Source organism: Hevea brasiliensis, chromosome 13 (genome assembly GCF_030052815.1).
Source record: "Hevea brasiliensis isolate MT/VB/25A 57/8 chromosome 13, ASM3005281v1, whole genome shotgun sequence".
NCBI classification, from domain to species: Eukaryota; Viridiplantae; Streptophyta; class Magnoliopsida; order Malpighiales; family Euphorbiaceae; genus Hevea; species Hevea brasiliensis.
This window is the reverse complement of record NC_079505.1, coordinates 75,938,466-75,951,097: the sequence shown is the minus strand read 5'-3', so window position 1 is coordinate 75,951,097 and position 12,632 is coordinate 75,938,466. Positions and strand designations below refer to the sequence as shown.

General features: G+C 27.8%; 1 protein-coding gene and 1 pseudogene across 1 annotated transcript; both read right to left on the bottom strand.

Moving 5' to 3' along the window:
• Positions 1 to 3,970: 3,970 nt before the first annotated feature.
• Positions 3,971 to 8,461, bottom strand: LOC110673500 (probable 3-hydroxyisobutyryl-CoA hydrolase 3; annotated as a pseudogene).
• A 2,325-nt stretch (positions 8,462 to 10,786) lies between these two features.
• LOC110657749 (uncharacterized) lies at positions 10,787 to 11,656 on the bottom strand. The gene is made up of 2 exons (XM_058132219.1): positions 11,549 to 11,656; positions 10,787 to 11,162 (listed from the first exon to the last, which is right to left on the bottom strand). The coding sequence occupies exons 1-2, from the start codon at positions 11,642 to 11,644 to the stop codon at positions 10,851 to 10,853; spliced, it is 408 nt and encodes a 135-aa protein (XP_057988202.1). The 5' UTR covers positions 11,645 to 11,656; the 3' UTR covers positions 10,787 to 10,850.
• Between the last annotated feature and the right edge of the window lie 976 nt (positions 11,657 to 12,632).

Below are 12,632 nucleotides of genomic sequence, written 5' to 3'. Positions count from 1 at the left end.
TTAAGAACATCACTTAATGGGATCCTACACTAAGCATGACATTTAGCATACAAGAAATGAATAAAACTCATTAAGACCACAAAATATGGATTACCCAATCAAGATCCACAAAATATCTCAAATATTACAACCCTTACTCCAGAATCAAAAGTAAACTACTCACTATCCATAATGCTTACAAGATATGATGAGTTTAAATGGAAATAAAGCTTTAATCTAAGCTAAGAAGTAAGGAATTAAACACTAGAAATGTAGAAAAGTGTAAAGAAAGAAAGAAATCTGCAAATCTTAGTTGAAAATGGTGTGGAAGGTGAAGATGGCTCTTCAAATTCTGCTCAGCCCCTCTCCTTTTCTTCTTTGCTCCTTTCTTTTTCTAAAATGGGAAAATGGGACTATATATAGCATTTTTCTGACATGGAGCCCTAAAATGGTATGTTCTAGGAGGAATTATTTGAGGGAATCTCCTGCCAGCTCATTAATGAACTCTTCATGGGATCAGATATGGACTGCATAAGTTATGCACCCTTATGCGCTTCTGGGTCACTTATGCGGAGCTGCATAACTTGGTGCATAGGTTATGCACAATTTCGTGAATGTGCATAAGGGAGGTGAGAATGTGCATAAGCTATGCAGTCTCCTTATGCACATTTCGGCTGGTTCTGGAACAGTGATTTTTCTCCTTATGCAGATCTGCATAGCTTATGCGGCAAGTTATGCACAATTTGATCAATGCATATTTCAACTTGAAAACTTGTTTTTGACATCTTTGGCTGTAGAAGACACTCCTCAATGGCAAAATTCTCTTCAGTCCTTCAAAAACACCATTTTTCCTACAAAACAAAGTAAAAATTACAAATTAATCCAAAATCGACAATTATGAAAAACTAACTAATTTACTAATGAAATTAGCTAAAGATAACTAATAATAGAATAAAATGGCTATAAAATTAGACCTAAATGACTATGCAAAATGTATGCATCAATGGGATTGACACATTATTCATCCATTTAACTATTTCCATCATCATTTGAGACACTTTAGTTTATGGATTGTTTTAGAGCCTATTTAAGCATAATTTCTCTATGTAATTGATTGGTTTGGGTTTAATGGAATGAATAATTGACCTGAGGCTAAGCGGTGATAACTGTGGTGAGAATTAAATTCGTCATACCTTTAAGGTGGGCATATGGTTTGTTGGTGGCTAGAGGTAAGTTTGAGAGCTTGGATAAGTGATTTTCATAAATCTAAGAAAAAGGTACCCCAGTTGCATATAATTATTTTTAATTGGCTTGAGGACAAGCAAATGTTTGAGTTTGGAGGAATTTGATAAACTCATTTTATATAGGTATTTTAGGGTAATTTTGCATCTATTTTTCCCTTTTTAGTTTAGTAATTTTATACTTTTAATGCTTATTTTAGTTAATTTATTAATTTTAGTTTCATTATATTTAATTTTTAGAATTTTAATGTTTTTGATAGGTTTTAATAAAGTTTAAAGGCAAAAAGGTCCATATAAAAGAAATTTAAAGTGATTTGGAAGCTTAAAGTAGTGTGAAAAATGAAAAAAATTTGTCTAAGGAAGAAGACTAGCTGAGATTTTCTAGGGCTTCAACATGTTCCGTGTTGAAGGTCGTGTGAAGGCAAGAGTCAGCCAGCAGGAATCCACATGAGGCATGTAGATTCAACACTGGGTCATACAGACCGAGATTTTGGAACAAAACTTGCCGAAAGTTTCAAGGACTTCCACACGCCCCTTGTAGCTGGTCGTAAAGAACCTAAAGGCTCCCCCTCCGAATCAACATGCAGCATGTTGAAAATAACTTAAATCAACATGAAGCATGTGGGATGGCGTTGGCAGATTTACTGACATGAAAAAATTTTCTTTTTTCATACCTTTTACACCTTTTGTCTTTATCCCTTTAAAGACCATTTTTAGGGCAAAGTTTAAGGGGATATATAAGCATCATATTCTCATTTTTACCATAAGGAGAAAGAGAGAGAAAAATCAAAAGAGAAAGGAAAGAAGGAACCACGCTATTTTTGGAGGAAGAACACCTATAGAGTGACGTTTTCAGCTTTTATTTTCAGAGATTTAGATCCTTTTCTTCTGGGTTCTTTTATTTTTAGTTTTATTTTCATGTTTTCTTGCTCCATTTCATATTTTCTACTTGTAAACACAAGCATGAGTGAGTAGATACTTGAGATTTCAGAGTTAGGTGTAATGATTTAAGTTTTAATTTTTGGATTTAGACTAGTTTTAACCAGATTTTAGTATATATAAGTTTTGATTCTTATCTTGTGTACTTATTTACATTCCCATTGTTGGTACCCTTTGGGTTTTGTTCTTAATCTTAGATTAAAAGACCGAGAGGTGAAAATCTATGATAGATAATTAAGATAATGAGTGATTAGAAATAAACTAGTGGGTTAAGAGGAATTTCAAGTTGATTAAAGTGCTTAAAGGGTTTTGAGTAATTAAACATCGCATGAGAAAGGTGTTTAGTTTCTTTTAAAACACTCTTTAGTTTGCTTGAAAGAGAAATTAAAGGAAATCAAAATCAACTTCCTTCAAACTTATATTTCCCTTATATTGGTTTTGCCTATCCAAATCCCAATGAAATTTTTCTTCATGAACCTCAACTCTGGAATCAATTTTACTATTAATTAATTAAATATTTAGTTACTTGCTGAAATTTTAGTAAATTAGTATAGTACTTAAAAATTTAATTGCTCATTTTATTATAATTTCCTAATTTTCTCAATTTAATTTGCAGCATATTTTACTTTACTTTTTGGCAACACATTATCGATAGCCCAAATAATCGTGACTTATATAATTTGGTACTCAAACAACAAATCTTTGTGAGACGATATCTTTTCTTTACTACTTGAACGACCCGTATACTTGCGGAGTACGCATCAATCCACATAAGAATAACTACAAATGATCCCTAAGCAATTATTTTTACTATGAGCTAACTTGCCATTGCATGTATACTATCATTTTGTCTAATTCAAATCATGGCCATTATGTTCCTTTTAATAATTTTAAAATATTAAAAAAAATTATTTATATAATTTTAATTTAATTGATTTTCATTAAAACTCAAATTTAAATTTTCATAATTTTGAAAATAATTATAATATTACTGAATTAAAATTATTGACTATCAAATTTAACTTTTAATAAAATAATATTTAATTTGGAAACCTTTTAGTTTTTACAACAAATTTGATAAATCTATAAGCAAAAATATCTGAAAATATTTTCTTCTCATGATTTAAAAGTAATTATTTAAAATGTATTTGGAGACTGGAGTCAAATATAGGTGAAATTATTAGGTGGAATAAGATGATCAGTTCATTAAACCATTTAACACATAAAAGAAAAACATTTAAAAAATTATCAAAAGTAAATAAATAATAATCCATACCAAAATTCCACATCATGGAAGTGAAAAATCAACCAATCTGCCAAATAAATTATGAAGAATATATACTACATGATAAATTAATATTTTAAAAAATTACCAATGAAAATTAAAAAGAAAATATACACCTTAGGTTTCTTATCCTTGTCAAATAGCATAGCTCTTGAACCCTGTAGAGTTATTTAATAATTAAAAATTAATCCTTTAAAATTAAGAATAATTAGAAATACATAGGAATAATCAAATCTTAATTTTTTACCTCATAAAAATCATTGTTAATAATTACTCGAATAACATTGCAGAAAATTGTATATTTACGAATGAGACATTATTTTAAATTTTGCAATCGTGGTTCCCTTATCTGAAATTTTCAATTTTCAAATTATCATAGTGCAAGTAGCATGAAATTTCACCATTAGCTAAAATATAATATTTATTATCATTTCAAATAAAAAAAATTAAATAATCTTTATTTTTTTAATAAAAATAAATCAAATAAACACCTAATTTTAGAATTTATTGTCTTAGTGATCCAAATTTATGTTTTGTTTTCCTCCTCTTTTTCCTGCAATAAATGAAGAATTTTTTTTAGGAATAATAATTGAAGTAATTAATTAGTAATAAATTTTTTGCAAGAGAATAATATTATTAATTATTAATTAAAGATTAAAAACAAAAAAAATATACTCCATTCCTTGAAAAAATAAACTTATTTTTATTTTTACATAATTTAAAAAAATATAGTTAATTTAATCGTTAAAGAACTAAATATTATTTAATCTTTTTCTAATATACCTTTTATTCATATTATTTTATTAAAAATTATTCCCTTCATCTACTTTTATTTATCTTTTTTAAAAGTTATTTTATCCATAATTATTTGTCATTTTGAGAAAATCAAGAGTGTTAATTATTTTTTTTTAATTATGTCCTCATCTGTATAAGACACTAATTATTTGTACAATTTTCTAAAACCTATCTTAACACCTCTCTCTCTCTCTCTCTTAATTAGGTGAGATGAATGATAATTTAATCAAATTAAAGAGTATTTTATTATAATTTAGATAATTTAACTATAATTACTATATAAAAACCTTAAATTATAGATAAAAGTGGACGGAGAGAATAAATAATTCATCTTACTAAATTATTGTTGAAACTAATAATTTTTTTAATGCATATTAAATATTAAATAGAAGTATATTAATAAATTAAAAAAAATTAATTTAAAAGATAAAATGGGTTATAATTTTAAAAAATATATATATTTTTATGTAAGAGAGAGAATACATATATATAACGACAAATTTAAAATTTGCAATAATATATATATACTTACAAGTGCTAGTAAGATTTCCTCAACAGTATCTTTTGAGAAGCATTTGTTAATAGTCTCCAATCTAATTACAAAGACAAAATCACTCAAAATCCATATATGAATTCAGTGATTAACCAATAAATTTAATCAAAATATAAACAATAATAAATCAAGAATTATTGAGTAATAGGACTAAAATTTACTAAATAATACTTGTAATAAATTTGATTACCTTTGATAAATATTGTCTTCTTTTAAGTTTGGTTTCTGTGCAAATTTATCAAGAACTTGATAAATTGTTGTCATCTGATCTGATGATGCTAGTGTTTGGAGTGCATTTTCCAGCAAAGGTAAATCCTATTACCGTAAAAGTAAGAATTATTATATGATTAACCTAATTAAAAAATAATATATATATATATATATATATGAAAAAAATATAAAAAAAAATAACTAGAACCAATCAATGGCTGATTTCGGTTCAAATTAATAAAAAAAAAACCACTAATTTACGGTTCACTAAAAGGTATAAATTAGTTTGATTTCAGTCAAATTTTGATTCTGAACTAATTCATGGCCAGATTTAATAATAACCAATAAGCACTATATATATATTAGGAAGTGATTAATAAATTATGTACTTTTGAGAAAACAAAATGAGTTGCCAAGCCACATGCAAGCATTTCTGCCCCATTTAGTCTGGCTCCCGTAAGCCCTAAATATTCCTCTGCATCAAATAAAATAGAATTTAGATTAAAATTAATACAATTCTTTTTAAATAAACTAATATATATAGAGAAGGAAGGAAATCCGAAATAAAATTTTAAATTGATAAATTGAAAATATTATTATAAATTTTATATTTATTTTTAAAAATATTTTTATGTAAATATTAACAATATATATATATATGAATCAATTTAAAGAAATTATTTCAATGAATAATCATATTAAAATTTAAATAAAATAAAGCATGGACTAACATCTTATTGTAAAATATTTACATTTAAAAAGAAATAATAAAGATGGGAACTTTACCAAAATGCCCTGGGAGCCCAGAAAGAAAATGCGAAGCCCCCACATCTGGAACAAGTCCTATAAAAACTTCTGGCATTGCAAATACCTGTACGATAACAACCATCATGATGCTGATGATGATGATGATGATGATTACTTGCAGCATTCTCGGTGACAATCATAAACTTTCCATGCATTGACAATGATGATGATGATGATGATTACTTGCAGCTTTCTCGGTGACAATCCTAAAATTTCCATGCAATCCTAAACTTTCCATGCATTGACAAGCCAGCACCTCCTCCCATTATAATACCATCAGTGAGTGGAAACTTTATTTAATTATACAAAAAGAAAAATTTCAAATTAAAGAGTTATAAAAAATATAAATTTAAAATTTTATTAAATTAAAATATGTTAAAAATATATATATAATTGACACACCAAAGGTTTTTTATATGTAGCCAGTAAGTTGTCCAAGTTTAATTGTTCTTATAAAATCTCGCTCCAAAACTCCAAGGTCCTGGATTAATTAAGCACCATACATATAAAATAAATGGATAGAGTCGCAATTATAACCAATTTTGTAATTATATTAGATTAATTATAGATTTTTTATTTTATTGTAATTGTAATAAAATAATCTACAAAGTCGATTTTTTATTATGAATTTTAAATATTTTTATTGTTCTTAAATTATTTTTAAATTTTACAATACAATTAAAAGAGATAAAATTAAAAAACTACTTTCTTGTTAGTACTTCAATAATAGATGATGAAATAGTTTAATAATGGTCAAATTAACAAACCAACAGTTTAATTATTTAAATCTTAACTGCCTTATTCTCCAAACTTTTTCTTTTCTCATTTTCTTATTTTTATGAGCTTTTTCGGGCGATCATTGGTGAGTATTTCTATTGGGTTACTCCTCTCCCTTTTCTTTTTTGTTTTCCCCATCTTTCTTTTTTCTTTTTTTTTTTTTAATATTTTTATCAATAATCTCCATATCTGTATCCTTTTGTAACATATTTGTATTTGTCCTTAATTTATCCTTATTGATTAATTTTAATTTTGTTGCCTCCTTTGAGAGAATTTAGTGTCTCATCTTCTATGAGCATTTGATATTTTCCTTTGTGAGATTTACTATTTTCTCCATTTCAAAATTTATTTTTCTTTTTTTTTTATCATAAAGTTGTTAAGTGTTTTATTTTATTATTTGGACAGAAATCAATGATAGAAAGTATAAATCATCTCTTCATAAGGATATCAAAATTTAATAGTCTTCAGATCAAGCTATTAGAAAAGACTGTGTAGTCAAATAATGGTAATTACAACTAAATAAAGCATGCTTATGGTTGGATTGCTAAATCAAATACTTTATCAGTACGATTAGATTTTTTAAATCAAGATAATTGCTATTATATTTTATATAAATGGTTTATCTTAATTTTTCTTGTATATAAAATTATACTAATATAAAATTTTATATTTCAGATTTGTATTATGTTTTTATTTAATAAAAATTATATTTTTTTATTTTCTAAAAAAATAAACAAACGCTTTTAATTAATGATAATTTCAAAAAAAATATTGATTAATGATAAGGAAGATATATCAATAGTGTTAGAATATTTTTAATATTGTAAAGTCTCATGTTTAAGTTAGAATTAGAGTTAAATGAATAAAAAAAAGGGATAATTATAGAGAATTTTCATTTTCTTTTCATGTTTAGGCCAAAATTAATAATGGAAAGAAATTCATTTGGAAGCAAATCATTGAAGAATTTCTCATGGAAACAACAGCTGAAACGACATCTCCACCTGCACAAAATGCTTTCCCATTTGCCTGCTAAAAAGAAATTGAAAACAAAATTAATGAATTCACAAATCATAATTGACTATGAATAATTTTCAAATTATTTTTCTTAAACCTTATTTAGCGATGACTAATTAAATATTAACAACTTATAAATAGCAATTAAAAAGTGAGTTAAAATTTTTGTAACAATTATGATTTTAAATTTTTAATAGTTCACTTAAAAAAATTATATTCTTCTCTCCTCAATCATTTTTTAATAGCAATTGTTGATTGTTTATGTTTTATATATTTAATAATACTCATTAATTAATTAATTATCAAATTTAATTTCGAAAAAATAAAAATACCAGCTAACACAAATAAAATATTCAAAATTTACATATGCAATGGTGGATATATATATATATATACCTTCAAAATGACAAATTTAATAGTAGAATCCGTTTCAAAGTCTCTGAAATTCTTAAGCAATTGAGAAACCTGCAAATTAAAATAAAAAAAATATATTAACTGATTTTTTTTACTTGAAAATTAAAATATGCAGAATTAACACAGGAAACTAAAGAGGAAAATAAAAATAATGAAGGGAATTGGTATATATATATATATATAAACCACATCATAATCGAGGCTATTTAACTTGCTTGGTCTATTCAATATCACCTCCCTATAACATGAATTTCCGCCAAACAATGCCTGCTTAATTAATTGCATGTATCATCATATATCTATATGAGCTCATATTAAATAATTAATATATATAGGAAAATATACATATTTATTTATTTTTTTAAAAAAAGAAAAATTAATAATAACTGGCAGAATGAGTATCGGTACCTTGTTAAGTTCCTTCTTGAAGTTGCAGCTGGAAGCCATAGTTTTAAAGTTGCGTTCCTTCCGCAACCTGCAGAAAAATGGAGTACGAAGAGACTGTCGACTCCTATGCATATATGTATAAGCTCAAATAAATAAATTTTTATTCAGTGCACCGTTGTATGCATAATGATTTAACCATAATAATTGATTACACTGAAAATCATGCAAAACTCATCATAATTAACGGTTATTATGAAACCGTTATACATACATCAATTTTATTATATAATTTTTTCAAATAAAGGGTAAAAAATTATTATTTATTTTAATTCTATATATTTATTTTCGTTAAACTATTTAATCTCTACGTTAAATTTTTTATTAGTCAACACCTATTAAATTACTATTTAGTCTCTCTATTTTAATGAAAAAATTTAATTAATCTATTTATTTTGAAAAATACTACAATTTAGTTCCTCAATTTTAGTGAAAACTAATAATTAGTTCCTATATTTTGAAAATATAATATTTCAAAAAACATATTCATTGATAAAAATTTTGCTTTGTGAATACTAAATATGGATTTATCTTTTTTAAAAATTATTTAAATATTTTTATCTAATTTCCTGAACATAATTTTTATGTTTTCTCTATTGAAAAACAATTTTTCTAAATTATTGTTTTGATTAATTAGAAATTTATGAAAATTGATTAACTTTTTTACGTTATAGTTTATACTAATTTCTATTAAAAGATGAAAAATAGATAAATTTTAGCTGCAATTACTCAATTCTGTTGATTATTTCATTTTAGTCATTATACTTAAATTTATTTTAATAAAATCACTCATATTTTATTTTTTATTCACTAGCAGTCACTTTGACCAGAATTCGCTACAATCTTTGGTAAAACTCCTATGTGGAATGTCGTAAGTGGCTTTAAATTATATATAAAAAAAAAAGTATACATTTGTTAGGTCTAATTGAAATTTGTTTCTTTCCTATATGGTTTTTTGAGTTTAAAAATAGAGATTAATAAATATAATAAGCAGTACTACAAGAAAAAAGGAGATTTGAAACCGAATATTCGGTTTCAAATCAGTGAAAATCGGTTTCTAAATACATTTAGAAACCAATTTGAAACCGAAATATTCAGTTTTAAATCCGCAAGTTTCTAAATAAATTTGAAACGGAAAATGGCGTCCGTTTCAAATTCTGAATCTATTTTCAAACCACTATTCCGTTTCAAATTTAGAAACCACATATATTTGGTTTCAAATTCCGTTTTAATTTAAAAACTGATATTTCGGTTTCAATTTTTTTGAAACAGAAATTCCGTTTCAAATCGGTTTCTAAATTCTGAAACCGATCCTTGTGTTATTGGATTAGAAACGGAAAAATTCGTTTTTAATCCGTTTCAAATTACTAGTAGAAAATTTTTATTTTTTTATTTAATATATTATTTCCTGTATTGAAGCATATAATATAATATTAATTTTAAATGCTCAATATCATAATATTTATAATATCGCTATCAAATATCAAATATCACAATATTATATATAAATATGACAAAGAAGGGTTATGACAATAATATCTTGTATGGAAAAATAAAATATCATAATAACAAAAACAAGCTACTTGTCATCAACAAGATAATCACTCATCAACACTATCACCTCTCTACCATCATCTTGATGAGTCGTATGTGGAGTTGGGGTCAGAATCGCAGACTGCATCATTTGTGCCATCATGTTTTGCATCATTTGTTGCATGCGCTCCTCCGATGTCCGCTCCACGTTGTCTATATCTCTCCTCTAGCATTAACTCGCGTTGTCGATCTCTCTCCTCCATTGCAACCAAACTATCCTTGAGCGTTGCAATAGTCTAATGCAATTGTTGAATCTCTTCCTCCATTGCCTCTGACTGAGCACAATAGGATGCAGTAGAAGATGATCCATGTGATGAGCTAGGGTAACAAATTGATGCTTGAGATCCACTGCCATAACCCCTGTTCGTCGTCTCCCCCCCCACAACTTGATAATATAGTGCGACCTCATCTACAATAGGAGGGTCACCGCACCCCTCTTGTGGTTGAGACGATCGCTCCTTAAGCGCCAAAAATGCATCCCGCATAAGTCAATACACATATTTTAAATTTATTTTTCTTGGCAATTGAATAAACAAACTCACTTATTCATTTTTTCATATAATTGAAAGACATAAAATACTTGTTCACTTACCTTAATTGATTGCGCGTGAATCAACCATATCGGAGGTGCCTTTCCTAGTGTGGGTCTTATGGAAAAGTTCATAAGGAAAAGGTCTTCGCCAAGTGGGCTTCTGAAAGATATAATGATTTTAGTGATGTTTATAATAATGTTCGATTATTTGCTACTAATATGTAGACAGACAATAACAAAACTAGTAAATATGAAATCATTACCATCCTATAGTAAATATGAAATCATTACCATTCTATCTGCGTGAGTAGCATGTGAAACTGAACCCCCTGTGTGTCTAGAGATGCCTGCCCCAACTCCCCCTATCTCACTACAACGGTTAGCAGTGAATTGATGGCTCTTGGCTTTAAACTCTGGGCTACTCCATGCCTCCTTCCATTTTTGCATTGTACTATTAGGCACGATGACCTTGGATTTTCCTTTCCTGACATTGCACATTAGGGCCTTATAGCGCTCTGCAGCCTTACGCCTCCAAGCTTCCTTTACTAGTGGAGTCACCTCTTGCCAATCAAAGTATTTCTGGTATAAAATAAATAAAAATTAAGACAGTTGTATTAGTATGATAATATTTTAGAAAAAAATTGACAGCATTTCCCCTTAATTTTGGACAATCCAACCTAGTTATTAGGTATTAATTGCACCTGTTAAAAACACTTCATATATTCTCAACAATAAATAACATCCACCCCAACTACAACAACTCACAACAATATATATTTTCAATATCACACAAGCTGTACATATAGATCATTTAAGCATTAATATACTTCAATTGTGTTCTTTTACATTAATTCACAAATTCTCATCACTTAAATGATATTTATTCATAACATTCTTTTTTGAGGTTTCATAAACTATGCAAATTAGTTATCTGATAGCTAATATTTAAATATTTATTTTATTACTTGAAATTCATCCCAGTAAAACTCTTTTGTTTCAGGCGTGATAGTTTTCCAACAGTGCCCCTCTGGGTCCATCCTCTCCTTGAAGATATTCTTCATCTTCTTAGCACATTCCTCCGATGGATGTAACCTGTACAAAAGAAAGACAAAGAAATATATTGATTTTATGTAAATGTAGAAACACAAGATTTCAATTCCCAATGATAGGTAATACCAAATCATAGATAAAGTTAATTAATTTTAAATACTTACGTGCCATTAATGAGCTTTATTCTTTTCTTTCTTCCAAATGTAGTGAGTGATAGGCCATCCATCGATGATATTGGTGCTGCCCCAACTGAATGACCTTCATGACCAGAGGTTGATCCAATTGCAGGCTCAGAAGATGGGGTAATAGGTGGTGGCGGTGGAGGTGGTGTTGTAGCTCGATCTTTGTGTTGAAGCGAGACCCCTCCGGATCTGGTGCCGACCTCCCGATGGATCGTGAAGGAACCCGAGGCTGACCTGTAGATTGGTCTAGTTGATCATTGGGCTCATCACGCATGTAATCGCCTTGACCGTGAATGACCCAACAAACCTCCCTGCGAGTTGCCTCGCATCTGCATAAATAATTGTATTAATTAGTTAGCTTCATTCAACTTATGATACATAATACAGATGAAATTAGTTAGAGTTTATACTTCAAGTTTAGAAATATAAATTCATTAAGAGAAATACCTAATTCTAATTAGTATCACTATCATATACATCATCGCATTCCTCATCACTTTCTGAGTCCAATTCAAGCTCTTCTTCATCTTCAACATCCTCTTCATTAATTTCAACTAGTACACCGTTTTGATCATTCAAGTATTGTTGTTGATCATCATCATCGTCAATTTGAATCAAAGGGACTTCCATTTCATCTTCTTGAAATGGTTCTTCCCGTGCAGGGGGGGTTGTGACATTCACTTGCTCAGGAAGATCAATAACAGATCTCGCTTTGATTTTGAACACAGCCCACCAATCATCCTTGTCACGTTTTAAGCTTGGATATATGGAATAATTCACCTGAGCAGCTTGGATAGCAAGAACAAATGGTTCATAC

Coding starts and splice junctions, on each gene's coding strand:
- LOC110657749 (XM_058132219.1), bottom strand. CDS start 11,644: ATGAAGAATATCTTCAAGGAGAGGATGGACCCAGAGGGGCACTGTTGG. Junction 11,163..11,548: donor TTTACTGGGATGAATTTCAA/GTAATAAAATAA, acceptor ATTTTATACCAG/AAATACTTTGATTGGCAAGA.